The sequence below is a fragment of the Ovis aries genome, chromosome 14 (genome assembly GCF_016772045.2).
Source record: "Ovis aries strain OAR_USU_Benz2616 breed Rambouillet chromosome 14, ARS-UI_Ramb_v3.0, whole genome shotgun sequence".
In the NCBI taxonomy this organism is placed as follows: domain Eukaryota; kingdom Metazoa; phylum Chordata; class Mammalia; order Artiodactyla; family Bovidae; genus Ovis; species Ovis aries.
In genome coordinates this window covers 58,335,733-58,359,693 of record NC_056067.1, presented here as the reverse complement: position 1 = coordinate 58,359,693, position 23,961 = coordinate 58,335,733, and the positions used below count along the sequence as shown (strand labels likewise).

At 41.4% G+C, this 23,961-nt stretch overlaps 1 protein-coding gene and 1 pseudogene across 1 annotated transcript; both read right to left on the bottom strand.

Moving 5' to 3' along the window:
* Nucleotides 1-1,079: 1,079 nt before the first annotated feature.
* LOC114117915 (vomeronasal type-1 receptor 4-like) lies at nucleotides 1,080-2,144 on the bottom strand. Its single transcript, XM_042231404.2, has one exon. The coding sequence runs from the start codon at nucleotides 2,142-2,144 to the stop codon at nucleotides 1,113-1,115; it is 1,032 nt and encodes a 343-aa protein (XP_042087338.1). The 3' UTR covers nucleotides 1,080-1,112.
* Nucleotides 2,145-22,600: 20,456 nt separating this feature from the next.
* LOC114117914 (vomeronasal type-1 receptor 4-like) lies at nucleotides 22,601-23,635 on the bottom strand (annotated as a pseudogene).
* Nucleotides 23,636-23,961: the final 326 nt, after the last annotated feature.

The window sequence follows — 23,961 nt, the reverse complement described above, 5'->3', positions numbered from 1 at the left end:
CTAGAGGATCAGAAGTGGAATTTTATCTATTTATTTAGGCTGTGCTGGGTCTTTGTTGTGTGCAGGCTTTCTCTAGTTGTGGTGAGTGTGGGCTCCTCACTGCAGTGGCTTCCCTTGCAGAGCACAGGCTGTAGGCACACAGGCTCAGTACTTGTGGTACATGGGCTCAATTGCCCTGTGGCATGTGGGATCTTCCCTACCCAGGAATCGAACCGAAGTCTCCTGCATTGCCAGCCATATTCATCACCGAGTCACCAAGGAAGCCCCAACATACACTACTAAATATAAAATAGGTAACTAATAAGGGTGTGCTTTGGAAGGAATGATGTTAAAGCTGAAACTCCAATACTTTGGCCACCTCATGCGAAGAGTTGACTCATTGAAAAAGACTCTGATGCTGGGAGGGATTCGGGGCAGTAGGAGAAGGCGACGACGACAGAGGATGAGATGGCTGGATGGCATCACTGACTTGATGGATGTGAGTCTGAGTGAACACCGGGAGTTGGTGATGGACAGGGAGGCCTGGCGTGCTGCAATTCATGGGGTCGCAAAGAGTCAGACACGACTGAGCGACTGAACTGAACTGAACTGAAGAGCTTCCTAGGTGGCTCAGATGGTTAAGTGTCTTCCTGCAATGTGGGAGACCGGGTTCAATCTCTGGGTGAGGATGATCCCCTGGAAAAGGAAATGGCAACCCACTCCAGTACTCTTGCCTGGAAAATTCCATGCATGGAATAGCCTGGTCAGCTTCAGTCCATGGGGTTGCAAAGACTCGGACATGACTGAGCAACTTCACTTTAGTAAGGACCTAGTGGGGACTTCTTAGATGGTCCAGTGGCTAAGACTAAGTCCTTTCTAGGCAGGGAGTAGGGGTTCAATCCCTGGTCAGGGAAACAAGTCCCACATGCCTCCAAGCCTGGTTTACAACAAAAAAGAAGGGACCTACTGTATAGCACAGGGAACTCTGCTCAATTCTCTAAATGGCCTATATGGGAAAATAAAAAGAGTAGATATACATATATATCTACAACTGATTCACTTTGATATACACCTGGAACTAATACAGCATGCTAAATCAACTATACCTTGATAAAAATTTAAAAACATACAATTTACATTTTTCTGGTAAGATTAGGCGATACTGAGTTCTTCATGTACAGAAAACAGAGACTGGATACAATGGAGTCACGGCTCATGAGCAGAAAGGGGCTGATAAAGGGAAAACACACAGAAATCAAGGCAGCTGTATTCACCAACCACCAACTGGGATTATGAAAAAGAGCAAGAGTAATGTTAAAGATGCAGGACAGGGTGTGGAAACACATGAAGGTGCTCGCCAAGAGTAGGATGCTTTGGGTGGCTCTGGACTCAGCAGAGGATCTGGGAGACACACAAGCCTTGTGAATATACTGGACTTGCCGACTGTGTCTGTACAGGGTGAGAATCATGGAGCCACTGGCCCAGAAGATGAGCACAGAAAATGAAACTTCAGGGAACACGATCAAAGCTGTATATATTAAGCCTGAGATTTTCTCAAGATCTGTGGCAGCACAGTACTCTGAATCTCTTGTATTTGTCATGTTTGTGCTGTGCCATTTTTCAGAAACATATAATGCATACAGAGGAAAAAAGAGATTTACAAACATGCACTGGATCCAGCAGAAGGAAATGGAGAAGGCAATGTACTTTGGGGCTTTGACTTTAAGATTCTTCCAACAGGAGTTCATGGGGCTCATCGTGATAGTCTGAAACACACTCAAGAGGCAGGTGGTACCAATGGACATACTCCTGCCCACTCTCTCAACATACAAAATAAGTTTGCAGGCAAAATCACTGGCAAAATGTTTAAACCTCAAAACTGTAATTGTCTGAGGGACTCCTTTTGAGAGAATGACCAATATGTTGGCTATAGTCAGGTGCTTACCAATCAAGTCTGTGACCCTCAACCTACACAGAGTGTGGTAAAGAAAGAGGTAATGGTACAGAAGGGAGAAATTGCCCCAGATTCCAAGCACAGTCTGTAAGAAGAAAATTATTCCTATGGCCAGTTGGCTGGAGGCTATTGTGTCATTCAAGATAATACCCTTTAAATGATGGCAACAGTGATTTCTCAGAGCAGAATGGCTCATATAAATTTGTGACATCAAGAGCCGACTTTCCTTGTATGCTTTTGTGAAGTTGCCAAGGCTTCTCAAGACAGGAAACGATGAGAGAATCAGTATATTTTATGAAAAAGTCAGCAGGAAGGATGAAGTGGTGGTAACCTGGAGGAAGCAATGACAAGTGAAAGTAAATTGAAAGAAAGCATAAAACAACATTTTAATAAGAAGCTTACTGGAGGAGAAAAAATCTTCATCAGTGCCCTCATCTTAAAACAGGTCAATTCTAAATGGATTCCCTTCTAAATTTTAAAGAATGTATTGTTTTATTGTAGGAACTTCCCTAATGGCTCAGTTGGGAAACCATCTGCCTGCAGTGCAGGAGACCCCAGTTCAATTCCTGGGTCGGGCAGATCCTCTGGAGAAGGGACAGGCTCTTCAGTATTCTTGGGCTTCGCGAGTGGCTCAGTTGGTATTCTAAAGATGAAAATGTATTATTTTAGAAGAAAATACAGGAATTATTCTAGTGTCCTACAATTTAAAATATATGCTAAATGTACTTCCCTGGTTGTCTGGCAGTTAAGAATCTGTCTCGCAATGCAGGGGATGCAGGTTTGATCCTGGGTTGGGGAACTAAGACCCTATATGTCACTGGGTAACTAAGCCTGGGACCTGCAACTAAGGAGTCTGTGCACTACAACCATAGATCCTGGTTGATGCAACAAAGCCCCCGCATGATGCAACTAAAACCCAGGACAGATAAGTAGATGAATATTTAAAATATATATATATATGATAAAGAGCACAGAATATATATACCATATGTTTAAATAACTTTGCACAGATTAAAATTAAGACTGGTTCTCATCAGTACACACACATACACACACACAAAGATACAACGTAGAACCATGCAAGCATCTCCTGATAACGACAAAATAAAATAAACAGTGTACAGAGTCTTCAGACAGAAGCTTCGATACAGAAGTTATTCAGTGGATAAGACGTGGAAAAATATTCCACATTCTTGGTAATCAGGAAAATTAAAATATAACCACTACTTATATGTCATTAAATACCATCAAGAAATCTGAAACAAAAATGAGAAAAATGCCAAATTTTGGCATAGCTGTGGATTAACCAGAATCTCATATACTGATGGTGGGTGTTCAAATTGGTACAAACATTTTGGAAAATTGTGGTATCAACTTAGCAGATCCGATGTAATACTGTTCTAGGAAATCCACTCCTATAAATACACTCAACAGGATTTTGTACATGTAACACCCAAAGATTAGTTATAGTAATAAAATTTATATGAGAACCCTAATAATTATTAGCAAAGGAGAAAGGAAAGATATACCCATTTGAATGCAGAGTTCCAAAGAATAGCAAGGAGAGATAAGAAAGCCTTCTTCACCAATCAGTGCAAAGAAATAGAGGAAAACAGCAGAATGGGAAAGACTAGTGATCTCTTCAAGAAAATCAGAGATACCAAGGGAACATTTCATGCAAACCTAGGCTCAATAAAGGACAGAAATGGTGTGGACCTAACAGAAGCACAAGATATTAAGAAGAGGTGGCAAGAATACACAGAAGAAGTGTACAAAAAGATCTTCATGACCCAGATAATCACGATGGCGTGATCACTCGCCTAGAGCCAGACATCCTGGAATATGAAGTCAAGTGGGCCTTAGAAAGCATCACTACAAACAAAGCTAGTGGAGGTGATGGAATTCCAGTTGAGCTATTTCAAATCCTGAAAGAGGATGCTGTGAAAGTGCTGCACTCAATATGCCAGCAAATTTGGAAAACTCAGCAGTGGCCACAGGACTGGAAAAGGTCAGTTTTCATTCCAATCCCAAAGAAAGGCAATGCTCAAAGAATGCTCAAACTACTGCACAATTGCATTCATCTCACACGCTAGTAAAGTAATGCTCAAAATTCTCCAAGCCAGGCTTCAGCAATATGTGAACCATGAACTTCCTGATGTTCAAGCTGGTTTTAGAAAAGGCAGAGGAACTAGAGATCAAATTGCCAACATCCACTGGATCATCTAAAAAGCAAGAGAGTTCCAGAAAAACATTTATTTCTGCTTTATTGACTATGCCAAAGCCTTTGACTGTGTGGATCACAATAAACTGTGGAAAATTCTGAAAGAGATGGGAATACCAGACCACCTGACCTACCTCCTGAGAAACCTGTATGCAGGTCAGGAAGCAATAGTTAGAACTGGACATGGAACAACAGACCGGTTCCAAATCGGAAAAGGAGGACGTCAAGGCTGTATACTGTCATCCTACTTATTTAACTTATATGCAGAGTACATCATGAGAAACACTGGGCTAGAGAAAGCACAAGCTGGAATCAAGATTGCTGGGAGAAATATCAATAACCTCAGATATGTAGATGACACCACCCATATGGCAGAAAGTGAAGAAGAACTGAAGAGCCTCTTGATGAAAGTGAAAGAGGGGAGTGAAAAAGTTGGCTTAAAGCTCAACATTCAGAAAACTAAGATCATGCCATCCAGTCCCATCACTTCATGGCAAATAGATGGGGAAACAGTGGAAACAATGGCTGACTATTTTCTTGGCTCCAAGATCACTGCAGATGGTGATTGCAGCCGTGAAATTAAAAGATACTCCTTGGAAGGAACTTATGACCAACCTAGACAGCATATTAAAAAGCAGAGACATTACTTTGCCAACAAAGGTCTGTCTAGTCAAGGCTATGGTTTTTCCAGTGGTCATGTATGGATGTGAGAGTTGGACTATAAAGAAAGCTGAGCACCGAAAAATTGATGCTTTTGAATTGTGGTGTTGGAGAAGACTCTTGAGAGTCCCTTGTACTGCAAGGAGATCCAACCAGTCCATCCTAAAGGAGATCAATCCTGGGTGTTCATTGGAAGGACTGATGTTGAAGCTGAAACTCCAGTACTTGGCCTCCTAATGTGAAGAGCTGACTCAGTTGAAAAGACCCTGATGCTGGGAAAGATTGAGGGCAGGAGGAGAAGGGGATGACAGAGGATAAGATGGCTGAATGGCATCACTGACTCGATGGACGTGGATTTGGGGGGTCTCCGGGAGTTGGTGATGGACACAGAGGCCTGGTGTGTGCAGTTCATGGGGTCTCAAAATGTCGGACACGACTGAGTACTGAACTGTACTGAATAGCCCCTAACTCTTAATACCCACCTACCCATTAACAGTTGAATGATCAGTTAATCCTTTGATAGTCATACAGTGAAGTCCTATGTAGCAATGATAATGAAAAACAGCAATAATATAAAACAATACAGATAAATTAACAAAGATGTAATGGAATGGTGGGCAAAAGTCCAAATGAAAGATGCTGTATGATTTCTTTCATGTGAAGGCCAAGACAGGCAAAGTGATCTAATATTAAATGTCATAATACTTGTAAATGTGTGCCCAATAATCCAGGCCTACAAATATAACCAACAAAGCTATAGACTTGGAAACAGTGAGTTAGAAGGAGCACAGAAGAGTTTCATGGGAACTGAGAACATCCTGTTTCTTGATCTAGTTGTGGTCTCTAGAGGTACAATCATTCCTGATAGTTCACTGAGCTGCGCACTTATTACCTGCAAACATGTCTTTCATTTTTAAAAACACATGTATTATCAAAAAATGTGGAAGGAGCTTGCGAAAGGCTGTTTCTGTGAATGTGTCTCATCTGCTGTCAGTGTCTGTGAAGGAGGCGAGCTACACTGAGATCATAACTTCAACAATGAAACATCAGAGAACAGTAACACTGCTGCATACAGGGAATCGTTGATTTTGTCATAAAATTCAGCAGATCAGTATCCTAAGTCTTCATGCTTTATGTTGATTTGTTGCTCCATTTGGCATCATATCCATGGGGAAAATAATGTGTACAGAGAGATACAACATGTGACCACACAATCTTCTCCTAAAGACCAGGCAATATCATGAACAGTAGACATGGTCTTCATACAGGAACTTTGAGAAAGAATTTACATACTCTCCAGTAGTACAAAGTGGAGACCCTGATATGCTTGGGAGATTTTTGTTTCAAAAAAGATTTTATTTATTTTGTCTTATTTATTTCAGTGTCCCAGGTCTTAGTTAATGACATGTAAACACTTAGTTATAGCAAGTAAACTGTCAGTTGTAGCATGTGCCTTCTAGTTCCCTGACCAGGGATTGAACATGGATCCCCAGCATTGGAAGCACAGTCTTAACCTCGGGACCACAGGGAAGTCCTCTCCTCGGGAGCTTTTGCTTTAAGTTCCACCCAGCTGGATTTCCTGGGGCTGATCATGATGGCTGGAGACACTTAAGGGGCAAGGAGTGCCAATGGACCCACACTGTTCGTTCTGGGGGTATAGAAAACACATTTGCATGGCTAAATCCCTCAAGACAAGCTTCAGTTAAAGGATGCCATTGTCATGGAGATGTCTGTAAAGGGAATGACCAAGAAGCAACTATAGTCCTGGGCCTGAAGGTCAAATCTGTGAACCTCAACCCTCATTCATTGTAGTATCAGTTCAGTTCAGTTCAGTCGCTCAGTCGTGTCCGACTCTTTGCGACCTTATGAATCACAGCATGCCAAGGCCTCCCTGTCCATCACCAACTCCCGGAGTTCACTCAGACTCACGTCCTTCGAGTCAGTGATGCCATCCAGCCATCTCATCCTCTATCGTCCCCTTCTCCTCCTGCCCCCAATCCCTCCCAGCATCAGAGTCTTTTCCAATGAGTCAACTCTTCGCATGAGGTGGCCAAAGTACTGGAGTTTCATTAAAGAGAGAAAATGCCCAGGATTCCAACTACAGTCTGAGAGGATCACACCATTCTTATTGCCAACTCCTTGGAGGCCATTCTGCCAGGTGTTTGATGGTCATAACTGCTTGGAGTAGGCACTGGCACTGATTTTATTGCAAAGATAAGGAGATCCTAGATACAGAGAGGTCAAGTGATCTGTCTAAATTCACATGCTGATTACAGGCTTAGTGGTGTTATGAACCTGGTAGGCTGAGTCCTAGACAGTGTCCTAACCACTGTGATGCACCAACCAAACACATCAGCTGTGTTTTTTGAATAATCCATTGTGAAATTTAGTTTTGTTTTTATATCATATAGCTTATTCTATCAGTTCAGTTCAGTCACTCAGTCCTGTCTGACTCTTTGCAACCCTATGAACGTCAGCACACCAGGCTTCCCTGACCAACACCAACTCCCATAGCTTGCTCAAACTCATGTCCATCGAGTCAGTGATGCCATCCTACCATCTCATCCTCTGTCATCCCCTTCTCCTCCTGCCCTCAATCTTTCCCAACATCAGGGTTTTTTCCAATGAGTCAGTTCTTCACATCAGGTGGCCAACATATTGGAGTTTATTCCAAAATGTTTATATATTATAATTTTGGTTGTAAAAATTTCCATATCTGCATTAGTATTTATTCTGTAAGTCAATAACATATCAAGAAGATTCCCCAGATTAGGAAATGGCACTGACCCCAGTATTCTTGCCCAGGAAGTCTTAGGAACAGAGGAGCCTGGTGAACTACAGTCAATCGGGTCACAAACTGAGCCACTAACGTGTACACACACACACACACACAGAAATACACACACACAAACACACACACAGAATCCTATAGGAAAATATCTTTTGTCCATATTGGATTTAATGAATGCAAGATTTTCTCAATATAAGTTTTGCAACAGAAAGATGCATTCCTATCATGCCAGGCACAAATTCACTATGGTATCTATCAAAAAAAGACTCGGACAACATTACTTTGTTTAATAAACTATGAACCATGAAATACTACTATACAATAAATGAGCATAGGATAGAAATGAAATAATTATTTTGATAGATCCTTAGGTATTTTTAAAATCAAGGTTAAGTGAGACTACAATATAACAAGATTTGTGAAGAATATTAACATACTAGACACGTGTAAAAGTATAATCTGGAGAATATTGACTCGTGTGTTGCAAAAGTGAAACCATAAAGAAATGAATGTGTGCTTGGAATTGGTGTTAGAATATTACAAGATTAGACAACATATGAGAAGATACATTTGGTCCTGACAACTGTATTCCAAACCTCATCATTATAAAGCTGCCTTTTCCTTAAAAGCTGCTTCTCTATCTTGAAGAGGGATAGCAATCTCACCATCAGCATCAGACCTCAAATGTTTCAGAAAAGACACCATTGCTATGTCCAGTAAGCACATTATATGCTTAGGGCTATATATATATAATCATTTCTATTCTTCAAAATCATATTCACGGTTTCTGTAGAGGATAAGAAAATTGTTGCTTTTCTATTCTAGTCTTCATGGAAAGCATAAAGGCATTATGATAACACTTCTAATACAAACTTAAAATTAATCTAGAATTTCTGAATGGTTATGTTACAGCAGATTGATGTTAAAAATACAACCCTTAAGCTCCTTGAAGACGATCTTTTGGCACTTCTCTGCCATCCCATTGCAGGGATCCTGGGTGTGATCCCTGGAGTATTTAGATCCTACAAGCTGCAATTAAGAATTCACATACTGCAACTAAGGTAAATACTTTTAAAAATGATTCTTCATTATTATCACTAGGATTGTTCCTTGAGTCATCCACAGTAAGAGTTTCACAAAATAGCTTTAGGAGCTATCAAGTTTGGTGTTACCTGATGGTGGGAAAGATTGAAGGCTGGAAGAGAAGGGGATGACAGTGGATGAAATGGGTGGATGGCATCACTGAGTTGATGGACATGAGTCTGAGCAAACTCTGGGAGATAGTGAAGGAAAGGGAAGCCTGGCGGGCTGCAGTCCATGGGGTTGCAAAGAGTCGGACACAACTGAGTGACTGAACAACAACAAAGATGTCAATCTCACTTTAACTAAGCTCTCTCTTTAGGAATTATTCTGCCTTCCTTATTTGCTTTGCCACTGGATCTGTTCCCACTCTACCCCCCGCCCCACAGAATGGTCCCTTTTCCAAACATGAACACTTACCCAGACCTCCTTCCTTACAGACTCTGTCCCTTCTCAGACTGAAATACAAAGAACTTGACTCCTTCTCATTCCTTCTCATGAGAAGGATGCTGGGCTCGGGGTGAAGGTCATGGCAGCCAGTACGTGAGTGGGAGGGAGGCAGTCTGACCCTGAGATAAAGGTTTAGGAGCTGTGATCTCATCCTCCTTCAGAACTGCAATTATCATTTCACTTGAAGTGGCAATGACAGGGCCAGCTTGAGAAGCTAATGATCTTTCTGAAGAACTTTTTTTGAGTTGCTAATTACCAAAGCCAATGGTGTGTCTCCTGTGAGTATCTCCAAAGAGACCACTGATGTGTTTGAGAGAAGCTCTTAATTTTTCATGATGAAGGTTATTTTGAAATGATTAGGATTTTTATACAATTCTGAAATCTGTTGCCTTTGTAAACAGGTTGTTTGATCTTAGGTTTTCCCCTCAGCCAACACCAACCCACTTAAGAAAGTCAATTGTGAGTCTACCAGGCTTTGTTCTGGAAACAAACAAAAAACACCTGATTAAATTTGAGTATGATGTAATAATTTTTCTTGTGTGTGTTCATTTATTTATTTACTTGACTGTACTGGGTCTTAGTTGTGGCATGCAAACTATTATTTGCAGCATGTGGGATCTAGTTCCCTGATCAGGGATCAAACTTGTGCACCCCCTGTAATGAAGGCTTGGAGTCTTAGCCACCAGGCCACTGAAAGGTTGTTGTTGAATTACGATGCTGGGATTCTTGGCCCCCGGAGGAGAAGAATTCAATCCAGGGCCAGAGACAAGGCTTGATTGCTCAGAGCTTTTGTGTAACAAAGTTTTATTAAAGTATAAAGGAGATAGAGAAAGCTTCTGACATAGGCATCAGAAGGGGGCAGAAAGAGTACCCCCCTGCTAGTCTTTAGCTGGATGTTATATAGTCACCAGCAGTCTGTTAATGAAAGAAAGGAATGTCTCAAAACTCAGAATGGCACCAGGCCCCTCGCCCATAAGATGTATTTTGGGATAATCTTGGCTCCAAACGGTTTATCTTGGGCCATAAAATGATTAACTTGAATCTTGAAGAAGGGCAGATCACCATACAAATAGTGTCGTTTACATAGATTAGAGGAACAAGATCTGAGTATAACATGCTGGTTTATCAAGTAGGTTCTGAGCCCAAAAGGCGGAATCGACTTTAAGACAGAGTTTGGGGTAAATGCGTAGTACATTAACATAGCTTAAGATAAACATTTCCATAAGAAAAAGGCATTGGTTAACTTCAGGTGAAACCAGGTGTCATTATGGCAACAGAGAATTTTAAGAGAAACCTCCTTCTAAATTTGTATTAGTGTTTGTCGCTCAGTCGTGCCTGACTCTTTGCTACCCCATGGATTGCAGCCCTCTGTCCATGAGATTTTCCAGGCAAGGATACTGGAGTGGGTTGCAAAATATATTGCTAGTTTGTTTCCTCCTGCCGCTTAAGAGAGATAAAATGTCTGACACTTGCAGGTTATTTCCTCCGTTTGGAGACCCCTGGCCTTCCTGCCTGTTACCCTCTCACCACCAGAGAAGTCCCTGTATGGGACCTTCTTTCTTGTACTCAAAACAGCTCTACTTCTTCTCTTTCTTGCATCTCTGATCCTACATTGGAGTACACAGTTTTAGATCCCGGGTGAAGACTTCAGTTCAGTTCAGTTCAGTCATGTCCGACTCTTTGTGACCACATGGACCGCAGCATGCCAGGCCTCCCTCTCCATCACCACCTCCCGGAATTTACCCAAACTCATGTCTATGGAGGCGATGATGCCATCCAAACATCTCATCCTCTGTCATCCCCTTCTCCTGGCTCAATCTTTCCCAGCATCAGGGTCTTTTCAAATGAGTCCGCTCTTCACGTTAGCTGGCCAAAGCATTGACGTTTCAGCTTCTACATCAGTGCTTCAAATAAACACTCAGGACTGATCTCTTAAGGATGGACTGCTTGGATCTCCTTGCAGTCCACGAGACTCTCAAGAGACTTCTCCAATACCTTCAAAAGCATCAATTCTTCGGCGCTCAGCTTTCTTTATAGTCCAACTCTCATATCCATACAAGACTACTGGAAAAACCATAGCCTTCACTAGACGGACCTTTGTTGGCAAAGTAATGTCTCTGAGTTTTAATATGATGTCTAGTTTGGTCATAAGTTTCCTTCCAAGGAGTAAGCGTCTTTTAATTTCATAGCTGGAGTCACCATTTGCATTGATTTTGGAGCCCCCAAAATAAATTCAGCCACTGTTTCCACTGTTTTCCCATCATTTGCCATGAATTAATGGGACTGGATGCCATGATCTTAGTTTTCGAATGTTGAGTTTTAAGCCAACTCTTTCACTCTCCTCTTTCACCTTCAACAAGAAGCTCTTTAGTTCTTCTTTCCTTTCTGCCATAAGGGTGGTGTCATATGCATATCTGAAGTTATTTATATTTCTCCCAGAAATCTTTTTTTTTTTAGTCCATTTGAAGTTTATTTTTAAATATAAATATATTTATTTTCATTGGAGGTTAATTACTTTACAATATTGTATTGGTTTTGCCATACATCAACATGAATCCGCCACAGGTATACGCGTGTTCCCCATCTTGGACCCCCCTCCCTCCTCCCTCCCTGTACCTTGATTCCAGCTTGTGCTTCATCCAACCCAGTGTTTCTCATGATGTACTCTGCATATAAATTAAATAAGCAGGGTGACAGTATAAAGCCTTGATGTTCTCCTTTTCCTATTTGGACCCAGTCTGTTGTTCCATGTCCAGTTCTAACTCTTGTATCTTGGTTGGCATATAGATTGCTCAGGAGCAGGTCAGGTGGTCTGGTATTCCCATCTCTTTCAGAATTTTCCACAGTTTATTGTGATCCACACAGTCAAAGTCTTTGGCATAGTTAATAAACTAGAAATAGATGTTTTTTCTGGAACTGTCTTGCTTTTTTTGATGATCCAGCAGATGTTGGCAATTTGATCTGGCTCCTCTGCCTTTTCTAAAACCAGCTTGAAAATTTGGAAGTTCATGGTTCATGTATTGCTGAAGCCTGGCTTGGAGAATTTTGAACATTATGAGATGTATGAGCTGAGTGCATTTGTGCAGTAGTTTGAGCATTCTTTGGCATTTCCTTTCTTTGGGATTGGAATAAAAACTGACCTTTTCCAGTCCTGTGGCCACTGCTGAATTTTCCATTTGCTGGCATACTAAGTGCAGCACTTTCACAACATCATCTTCCAGGATTTGAAATAGCTCAACTAGAATTCCATCACCTCCACTAGCTTTGTTTGTAGTGATGCTTCCTAAGGCCCACTTGACATCACATTCCAGGATCGCTCTAGGTAAGTGATCACACCATTGTGATTATCTTGGTCATGAGGATCTTTTTTGTACAGTTCTGTGTATTCTTGCCATCTCTTCTTAATATCTTTTGCTTCCATTAGGACTATACAATTTCTGTCCTTTATTGAGCCCAGGTTTGCATGAAATGTTCCCTTGGTATCTTTAATTTTCTTGAAGAGATCTCTAGACTTTCCCATTGTATTATTTTCCTCTATTTCTTTGCACTGATCACTAAGGAAGGCTTTCTTATCTCTCCTTACTATCCTTTGGAACTCTGCATTCAAATGGGTATATCTTTCCTTTTCTCCTTTGCTTTTCCCTTCTCTTCTTTTCACAGCTATCTGGAAGGCCTCCTCAGACAGCCATTTTGGTTTTTTACATTTCTTTTTCTTGGGGATGGTCTTTTTAGTTTTAATCTGGTGCAAGTCTTTTATTTATTTTTTTAATATAAATTTATTTATTTTAATTGGAGGCTAGTTACTTTACAATATTGTATTGGTTTTGCCATACATTAATATGAATCTACCACGGGTGTACATGGGGATGGTCTTGTTCTCTGTCTCCTGTACAATGTCGTGAATCTCCGTCCATAGTTCATCAGGCACTGTATCAGATCTAGTCCCTTTAATCTATTTCTCACTTCCACTGTATAATCATAAGGGATTTGATTTAGGTCATACCTGAATGATCTAGTGGTTTTCCCTACTTTCCTCAATTTAAGTCTGAATTTTGCAATACGGAGTTCATGATCTGAGCCACAGTCAGCTCCCGGTCTTGTTTTTGCTGACTGTATAGAGCTTGTTCATCTTTGACTGCAAAGAATATAATCAATCTGATTTCGGTGTTGACCATCTAGTGATGTCCATGTATAGAGTCTTCTCTTGTATTGTTGGAAGAGGGTATTTGCTATGACCAGTGTGTTCTCTTGGCAAAACTCTGTTAGCTTCTTTGTCCTGTTTCATTCCGTATTCTAAGGCCAAGTTTGCCTTTCCTGACTTCCTACTTTTGCATTCCAGTCCCCTATAATTAAAAGGACATCCTTTTTTGGTGTTAGTTCTAAAAGGTCTTGTAGGTCTTCATAGAACTATTCAATTTTAGCTTCTTCAGCGTTACTGGTCAGGGCATAGACTTGGAACACTGTGGTATTGAATGGTTTGCCTTGGAATGAACAGAGACCATTCTGTCATTTTTGAGATTGCATCCAAGTACTGCATTTCACACTCTTTTGTTGATTAGGATGGCTACTCCCTTTCTTCTAATGAATGGTACTTCATTGTGGTGTTGATTTGCATTTCTCTGATAATGAGTGATGTTGTGCATCTTTTCATGTGTTTGTTAGCCATCTGTATGTCTTCTTTGGAGAAATGTCTGTTTAGTTCTATGGCCCATTTTTTCATTGGGTGGTTATTTTACTAGACGTGAGCTGCATGAGCTGCTTGTATGTTTGTGAAAGTAATTCTTTGTCAGTTGCTTCATTTGCTATTATTTTCTCCCATTCTAAAGGTGGTCTGTTCACCTTGCTTATGGTTTCCTTCGTTGTGCGAAAGCTTTTAAGTTTAACTGGGTCCCTTTTGTTTATTTTTGCTTTTATTTCCATTACTCTGGGAGGTGGGTCATAGAGGATACTCCTATGATTTATGTTAGAGAGTGTTTTGCCTATGTTTTCCTCTAGGAGTTTTATAGTTTCTGGTCTTTCATTTAGATCTTTAATCCATTTTGAGTTTATATCTGTGTATTGTGTTAGAAAGTGTTCTAGTTTCATTCTTTTACAAGTGGTTGACCAGTTTTGCCGGCACCACATGTTAAAGAGATTGTCTTTTCTCCATTGTATATTCTTGCCTCTTTTGTCAAAGATAAGGTGTCCATAGGTGTGTGAATTTATCTCTGGGCTCTCTAATTTGCTCCATTTCTTCACTGGAGTTAAATCACTGAAATATATGCCTGATCATTTTGTAGGAGCTTGCATTTTGATGGCAGAAATGGATGATCCTGCTCACATTTTTTATTGTTTGAATAGGGCAGGAAAACTATCCTCTGGAATGGGAGATCCCAGTTCTGCATTCTCTCCTTAATGTTTTCCTGATTTCAATCTTGTAGGGTCATCACTTCTTTCAGAGACAAAGCTTTGGGCTTTGGGCTCTAGGGATCCAAGGACACCTGGCTGTCCCTTCTGCCCTCCACATGGCTTTGAGTTCCCCTGGGAAGCTACCATATTTCTCCAAATGACAGTCTGGGTATGGGACAATGAGTCAGACATGAAAAGCCAAGTTTTCTGATACAAGGATGGTGTGACAGCAACTCTGAAGCTGGCTCTGGAGCACTACCTCAAATTTAACATTCCATTCAGCAGCAGGATGGGTTTTAAGGAATGGCATGAACACGCAGAGTAGAGGAGAGCATGGAATGTTACTGGAGCCCTCAGTTGACTTTTCCTTATGTAAATTTTGGACTGTTTTCCACGATGTCTCAGAACAGTTCTCCTAATATTGTTGAGGACCAGAGAACTACTCAGGCTTAAATTTCTTCCTGAATCTTTTTTCCTGAAGTTTCTATCACCAGGTACTCTTCACTAGAGCCCCTAATTTTCCTGTATACCAAAGAAACAGTCCTCTAAGGACTTCCCTGGTGGTCCAGAGGTTATGACTCACACTCCCAATGCAGGGGTTCTAGGTTGCATCTGCTGGTTGGGGAACTAGACCAACAAGATGCAACTAAGAGTTGGCCTGCAGAGTTGGACTATAAGAAAAGCTGTGCACCAAAGAATTGATGCTTTTGAACTGTGGTGTTGGAGAAGACTCTTGAGAATCCCTTGTACTAGAAGGAGACTCAACCAGTCCATCTTAAAGGAAATCAGTCCTGAATACACATTGGAAGGACTGATACTGAAGCTGAAACTCCAGTACTTTGGCCACCTGATGGGAAGAACTGACTCGTTTGATAAGACCCTGATGCTGGGAAATATTGAAGGTGGGAGGAGAAGGGGACAACACAAGATGAGATGGTTGGATGGCATTACCGACTCAATAGACATGAGTGTGAGTAAACTCTGGGAGTTGGTGATGGACAGGGAGGCCTGGCGTGCTGCAGTCCATACAGTCGCAAAGAGTCGGACATGACTGAGCGACTGAACTGAGCTGAGCTGAAATGTAAAAGGAAGAACATGTCAGTAGTTTACATTAGAGATCACTGTCCTGGGAGAATGGAGACGTATATGTGTATGACTGAGTTCCCTCACTGTTCATCTGAAAGTATCACAACACTGTTAATTGGTTATGTGTGTGCTAAGTTGCTTCACTTGTGTCCGACTCTTTTCAATCCTATGAACTATAGCCTGCTAGGCTCCTCTATCCATGGGATTCTCCAGGCAAGAATACTGGAGTGGGTTGCCATGCCCTCCTCCAGGGAACCTTCCTGACTCAGGGATTGAAACAAGTCTTCTGCATTGGCAGGCAGGTTCTTACCACTAGTGCCACCTGGGAAGCTCCATTAACTGGCTATACTCCAATAAAAAATTAAAAGTTAAAAGAAAATAAATCATTGATCTAATTTGTACAAATTTGTATTCATGAAAATTAAAATGGATATGGTGATAATAGATATTTTCTAGGTTATTTTACTTTATCAATACAGATCCCAACACTGATATGAAGTGCAAACAGAGAAATATCCACAGAAGACAGAGGGGTATTTATGAAAGTGCCCATCACAAATGAAAACACCAGGATCAGATGGTTTAGTAGGCACTATCAACTATTTTTTAAATGTATTTTTGGTTTTGCTTGGTCTTCACTAATGCACATGTCCTTTCTCTAGTCACAGTGAGTGCCGGTTTCTCTCTAATTGTGGTGCATGGGCTTCTTATTGTGGTGGCTTCTATTCTCCCAGAGCACAGGCTCTACACCCATGGTCTTGAGCAGTTGTGGTGCACAGGCTTAGTTGTCCCATGGCCTGTGGTATCTTCCTGGATGAGGGATCGAGCCCATGTCCTCCACATTGACAGGTGGGTTCTGAACCACTGGACACCAGGGAAGTCCTCTGCTATTCTTTTAACTATTGCCAGGGCTGCTTTCTCCATTCAGCAGTAATGAATGGTTACCAGAGGTCTTTGTACATACTTTCACTGAATTTCTACTTTCACTGAATTTCATTAAGGAGCACTCATTGGTTATGTAATGAATGATGAGACATGAACTTTACTGGGCAAAATCACTCCTTTTATTTTTCCAGCAGGCAAACACACAATCTGAACAAAGCCCACCTTCCATTTCCCCTGAGTTTTCAATGCAACTGAGAAGTTTAAGAGTGAAACATAATCAGTCAGGCCATGCCTGTTTTAAAACTAACTGCAAGTGTGGGGTTTCAAAAACCAACTTAGTTTCAACTTAGTAATTCTATAGAAGGACTCAGCACTCACTGAGAGCTGGTCCACTCACTGTAATGGTTGATTACAGGGTATAAATACATCCCCTGGTGGTTCAGATGGTAAGGAATTCTCCTGCAATGCAGGGGACCTGGGTTTGATCCCTGGTTTGGGAAGATCTCCTTGAGAAGGGAATGGCAACCCATTCCAGTATTCTTGCCTGAAGAATTCCATGGACAGAGGAGCCTGGTGGGCAATAGTCCTTGGGGTCACAAAGAGTTTGACATGACAGAGCGACTAAAAAAAAAAAACAAAACAAAAAAATGACAACAGTCAATGGAAGAGATGCCTGGGTCAGAGTTCAGAAAAAAATAGTTAAATTGGAGCCCCAGTTGTTCTCTCCTTATGAAGTGATGGTATGTCATTTTCCTGGCATTGATACCTGACAACTCAGGGAGTATGGCTACCAGGGAGCTTCACCCAAGCCCAGGTGCCCAGAGTGTTTTACTTGAGCTCCATCAGCATCTGTCTGTGTGGCTGAGCTTTCAGTTCAGTTCAGTTCAGTCACTCAGTCGTGTCCAATTCTTTGCGACCCCATGAACTGCAGCACGCCTGGCCTCCCTGTCCATCACCAACTCCTGGAGTTCACTCAAACTCATGCCCATTGAGTTGGTGATGCCATCCAGCCATCTCATCCTCTGTCGTCCCCTTCTCTTCCTGCCCACAATCCCTCCCAACATCAGGGTCTTTTCAAACAAGTCAACTCTTTGCATGAGGTGGCCAAAGAATTGGAGTTTCAGCTTTAGCATTAGTTCTTCCAGTGAACACCCAGGACTGATCTCCTTTAGGATGGACTGGTTGGACCTCCTTGCAGTCCAAGGGACTCTCAAGAGTCTCCAACACCACAGTTCAAAAGCATCAATTCTTCGGTGCTCAGTTTTCTTTATAGTCCAACTCTCACATCCATACATGACCACTGGAGAAACCATAGCTTTGACTAGACGGACCTTAGTCAGCAAAGTAATGTCTCTGCTTTTAATATGCTGTCTTGGTTGGTGATAACTTTTCTTCCAAGGAGTAAGTGTCTTTTAATTTCATGGCTGCAATCACCATCTGCAGTGGTTTTGGAGCCCAAAAAAATAAAGTCTGACACTGTTTCCACTTTTTCTCCATCTATTTCCCATGAAGTGATGGGACTAGATGCCATGATCTTGGTTTTCTGAATGTTGAGCTTTAAGCCAACTTTTTCACTCCCCTCTTTCACTTTCATCAAGAGGCTCTTCAGTTCTTCTTCACTTTCTGCCATAAGGGTGGTGTCATCTGCATATCTGAGGTTATTGATATTCTCCCAGCAACCCTGACTCCAGCTTGTGCTTCTTCCAGCCCAGCATTTCTCATGATGTACTCTGCATATAAGTTAAATAAGCAGGGTGACAATATACAGCCTTGACGTCCTCCTTTTCCTATTTGGAACCAGTCTGTTGTTCCATGCCCAGTTCTAACTGTTGCTTCCTGATTTGAATATAGGTTTCTCAAGAGGTAGGTCAGGTGGTCTGGTATTCCCATTTTTTTCAGAGTCTTCCACAGTTTATTGTGATCCACACAGTCAAAGGCTTTGGCATAGTCAATAAAGCAGAAATAAATGTTTTTCTGGAACTCTCTTGCTTTTTAGATGATCCAGCGGATGTTGGCAATTTGATCTCTCATTCTTCTGCCTTTTCTAAAACCAGCTTGAACATCTGGAAGTTCATGGTTCACATATTGCTGAAGCCTGGCTTGGAGAATTTTGAGCATTACTTTACTAGCATATGAGATGAGTGCAATTGTGTGGTAGTTTGAGCTTTCCTTGAGCATTGCCTTTCTTTGGGATTGGAATGAAAACTGACCTTTTCCAGTCCTGTGGTCACTGCTGAGTTTTCCAAATTTGCTGGCATATTGAGTACAGCACTTTTGCAGCATCATCTTTCAGGATTGGAATAGCTCAACTGGAATTCCATCAGCTCCACTAGCTTTGTTTGTAGTGATGCTTTCTAAGGCCCACTTGACTTCACATTCCAGGATGTCTGGCTCTAGATGAGTGATCACACCATCATGATTATCTGCGTAGTGAAGCTCTTTTTTTTTTTTTTTTTTTTTTTTACAGTTTTCCTGTTGCCACCTCTTCTTAATATCTTCTGCTTCTGTTAGGTCCATACCATTTCTGTCCTTTATTGAGCCCGTCTTTGCATGAAATATTCTCTTGGTATCTCTGGTTTACTTGAAGAGATCTCTATTCTTTCCCATTCTGTTATTTTCCTCTCTTTCTTTGCATTGATTGCTGAGGGAGGCTTTTTTTATATCTCCTTTCTATGCTTTGGAACTCTGAATTCAGATGCTTATATCTTTCCTTTTCTCCTTTGCCTTTCACTTCTCTTCTTTTCACAGCTGTTTGTAAGGCCTCCTCAGACAGCCATGTTGCTTTTTTGCATTTCTTTTCCATGGGGTTGGTCTTGATCCCTGTCTCCTGTACAATGGCATGAACCTCCATCCATAGTTCATCAGGCACTCTATCAGATCTAGTCCCTTAAATCTATTTCTCACTTCCACTGTATAATCATAAGGGATTTGATTTAGGTCATACCTGAATGGTCTAATGATTTTCCCTACTTTCTTCAATTTAAGTCTGAATTTGGCAATAAGGAATTCATGATCTGAGCCACAGTCAGCTCCTGTTGTTGTTGTTGTTTTTTTTCTGACTGTGTAGAGCTTCCCCATCTTTGGCTGCAAAGAATATAATCAATCTGATTTTGGTTTGGCCATCTGGTGATGTCCATGTGTAGAGTCTTCTCTTGTGTTGTTGGAAGAGGGTGTTTGCTATGACCAGTGCATTGTCTTGGCAAAACTCTATTAGCCTTTGCCCTGCTTCATTACATACTCCAAGGCCAAATTTGCCTGTTACTCCAGGTGTTTCTTGACTTCCTACTTTTGCATTCCAGTCCCCTATAATGAAAAGGATATCTTTTTGGGGTGTTAATTCTAAAAGAATTAAGATGATCTTGTAGATCTTCATAGAACCATTCAACTTCAGCTTTTGCAGTGTTACTGGTTGGGTCATCAGCTTGGATTACTGCGATATTCAATAGTTTGCCTTGGAAATGAACAGAGATCATTCTGTTGTTTTCGAGATGGCATCCAAGTAGTGCAATTCGGACTCTTTTGTTGACCATGATGGCTACTCCATTTCTTCTGAGGGATTCTGCCCGCAGTAGTAGATATAATGGTCATCTGAGTTAAATTCACCCATTCCAGTCCATTTTAGTTCGCTGATTCCTAGAATGTTAACGTTGACTCTTGCCATCTCCTGTTTGACCACTTCCAATTTGCCTTGATTCATGGACCTGACATTCCAGGTTCCTATGCAATATTGCTCTTTACAGCATCGGACCTTGCTTCTATCGCCAGTCACATCCACAACTGGGTATTGTTTTTGTTTTGGCTTCATCCCTTCATTCTTTCTGGAGTTACTTCTCCACTGATTTCCAGTAGCATATTGGGCACCTACCAACTCAGGGAGTTCCTCTTTCAGTATCCTATCATTTTGCCTTTTCATCCTTTTCATGGGGTTCTCAAGGCAAGTGGTTTGCCATTTCCTTCTCCAGTGGACCACATTCTGTCAGACCTCTCCACCATGACCCACCCGTCCTGGGTGGCCCTACGTGGCATGGCTTGGTTTCATTGAGTTAGACAAAGCTGTGGTCCTTGTGATCAGATTGGCTAGTTTCCTGTGAGTATGGTTTCAGTGTGTCTGTCCTCTGATGCCCCCTCACAACACCTACCGTCTTACTTTTGTTTCTCTTACCTTGGACATGGGGTCCGCTTCATAGCTGCTCCAGCAAAGAGCAGCTGCTGTGCCTTTTTTGGACTAGGGGTATCTCCTCACAGCTGCCCCTCCTGACATTGAACATGGAGTTAGCTCCTCTCGGCCCTCCTGCACCCGCGCAGTCACCGTTCCTTGAACATTGCTCCTCTCAGCCACTCCCCCTAACCTCGGGTGTGTGGTCGCTCCTCTCGGTTTTAGTCTCCAGTTGTTCTGAGAGTCAGAATAATCCTGTTATCACCAATTCCTCCAGAATGCAACCTGATACTACATAGTCTAAAGCCCCAACAACCTTACACTGTGAGAGAGGCTTGTGGTCATGCCATCAAACAAAAAAATACTTCTTATATCAGAAAGACAACCTACAGAATGATATAAAATATTTGTAAATGATGCAACTGACAAAGGATTAATCTCCAAAATATACAAACAGCTCATACAACGCAATATCAGAATTTCAAAAAACCCAATCAAAAAGTGGGAAGAAGACCCAAATAGACATTTCTTCAAAGAAAGTATACAGTTGGCCAGTAGGCTCATGAAAAAATGCTCAACATTGCTAATTATCAGAGAAATGCAAATCAAACCTAGTGATATATCACCATCCACTGATCAGAATGGCCAGCATCAAAAAGTCTACAAAAATAAATGCTGGAGAGGGTGTAGAGAAAAAGGAATCCTCCTTCATTGTTGGTGGGAATGTAAATTGGTTTAGCCACTATGAAGAACACGATGCAGTTTCCTTTCAAAAAAAGAAAAATAGAGCAATTAATACCATATGATCCCTCAATTATACTCCTGGGCCTATATCCAGAGAAAATTATAATTTGAAAATATACACACATCCCAATGTTCACAGCAGCACTATTTACAATGGCTAAGCCATGGAAACATCCTAAATGTGCATCACCTGAAAAAACTGATAAAGAAGAGATGGTATAAAAACACAACAGAATATTACTCAGCCATTGAAAAGAATGAAACAATGCCACTGGCAGCACCATGAATGGAGCTAGGGATTATCATACTAAGTGAAGTAAGGTGGACAGAGAAAAACAAATAGCATATAATATCACTCACATATGGAATCTTTTTGTAAAAAAAGATACAAATAAACTTATTTACAAAATAGAAAGAGACTCACAGACATAGCAAACAAACTTATGATTACCAAAGGTGAAATGGGGAAGGAGGGATAGATTCAATTCAGTTCAGTTCATTTCGATCACTCAGGTGTGTCTGACTGTGTGTGACCCCATGGACAGCAGCCCACCAGGCTCCTCTGTCCACAGGATTCTCCAGGCAAGAATACTGGAGCGAGTTGCCATTTCCTTCTCTGACAGGATCAGAAGTGGAATTTTATTTATTTATTTATTTGTTTAGGCTGTGCTGGGTCTTCATGGTTGCACGTGGGCTTTCTCTAGTTGTGGTGAGCATGGGGTCCTCACTGCAGCGGCTTCCCTTGCAGAGCACAGGCTCTAGGCACACAGGCTCAAAAATTGTAGTGCATGGGCTTAGTTGCCCTGTGGCATGTGGGATCTTCTTGACCCGGGAATTGAACTAGAGTCTCATACATTGCCAGCTGGACTTTTTATCACCAAGTCACCAAGGAAGCCCCAAACATACACTACTGTATATAAAAAAGATAACTAATAAGGACCTAGGGGGAATTCCCAGATGGTCCAAACCCTGGTTGGGGAACCAAGCCCCACATGCCCCAAAGCCTGGTTTACAACAAAAAAGAAGTGACCTACTGTATAGCACAGGGAACTCTACTCAACCCTCTGTAATGGCCTATATGGGAAAAGAATCTAAAAAGAGTAGATATACATATATACGTATAGCTGACTCACTTTTATATACACCCTGAAGTAACACAACACTATAAATCGACTATACTCTGATAAAATTTTAAAAACATACAATTTATGCTTTTCTGATAAGATTAGGGGATACTGAGTTCTTCATGTAGAGAAAGCAGAGACTGGATACAATGGAGTCACAGCTCATGAGCAGAAAGGGGCTGATAAAGGGAAAACACACATTAATCAGGCCAGTTGTATACACCAACCACCAACTGGGATTATGAAAAAGAGCAAGAGTAGTGTTAAAGATGCAGGACAGGGTGTGGAAACACATGAAGGTGCTCACCAAGAGTTGGATGCTTTGGGTGGCTCTGGACTCAGCAGAGGGTCTGGGAGACACACTAGCCTTGTGAATATAACTGGACTCCCTGACTGTGTCTGTACAGGGTGAGAATCATGGAGCCACTGGCCCAGAAGATGAGCACAGAAAATGAAACTTCAGGGAATACTATCAAAGCTGCATATATTGAGCCTGAGGTGTTCTCAAGATCTGTGGCAGCACAGTAGTCTGAATCTCTTGTATTTGTCATGTTTGTGCTGTGCCATTTTTCAGAAACATATAATGCATACAGAGGAAAAATGAGATGTACAAACATGCACTGGGTCCAGCAGAAGGAAACGGGGAAGGCAATATACTTTGGGGCTTTGACTTTAATATTCTTCCAACAGGAGTTCATGGGGCTGATTGTGATGGTCTGAAACACACTCAAGAGGCAGGTGGTGCTGATGGAGATACTCCTGCCCACTCTCTCAACATACAAAACAAGTTTGCAGGCAAAATCACTGGCAAAATATTTCAACCTCAAAGTTGTAATTGTCTGAGGGACTCCTTTCGAGAGAACGACCAAAAAGTTGGCAATAAATAGACCAGTGCTTGCAAATCAAATCTGTGACCCTCATCCTGCACTGAGTGTGGTAAAGAAAGGTAATGGTACAGAAGGGAGAAATTGCCCCAGATTCCAAGCACATTCTGTAGCAAGAATATTATTTATATGACTAGTTGGCTGGAGGGTGTTGTGTCATTCAAGATACTCCCCTTTATATTATGGCAACAGTGATTCTTCAGAGCAGAATGGCTCATATAAATCTGTGACATCAAGAGCCAACTTTTCTTGTGTGCTTTTTTGAAATTGCCAAGGCTTCACAGGATGGGAAACGATGATGAGAGAATCAGTATATTTTATGAAACTGTCAGCGGTGGTGACCTGGAGGAAGCAATGACAAATGAGGGTAAATTGAAAGAAAGCATGAAACAACACTTTAATAAGAAGATTACTGGAGGAAAAAAATATCTCCATCACTGCCCTCATCATAAAAGAGGTCAATTCTAAATGCATTCCCTTCTAAATTTTAAAGAAGATAATGTATTATTGTAGGGACTTCCCTGATGGCTCAGTTGGTAAAGAAAATCTGCCTGTAATA

Excerpts from the sequence above, each read along its gene's own strand:
- LOC114117915 (XM_042231404.2), bottom strand. The coding sequence starts at position 2,144 with ATGTCACAAATTTATATGAGCCATTCTGCTCTGAGAAATCACTGTTGC.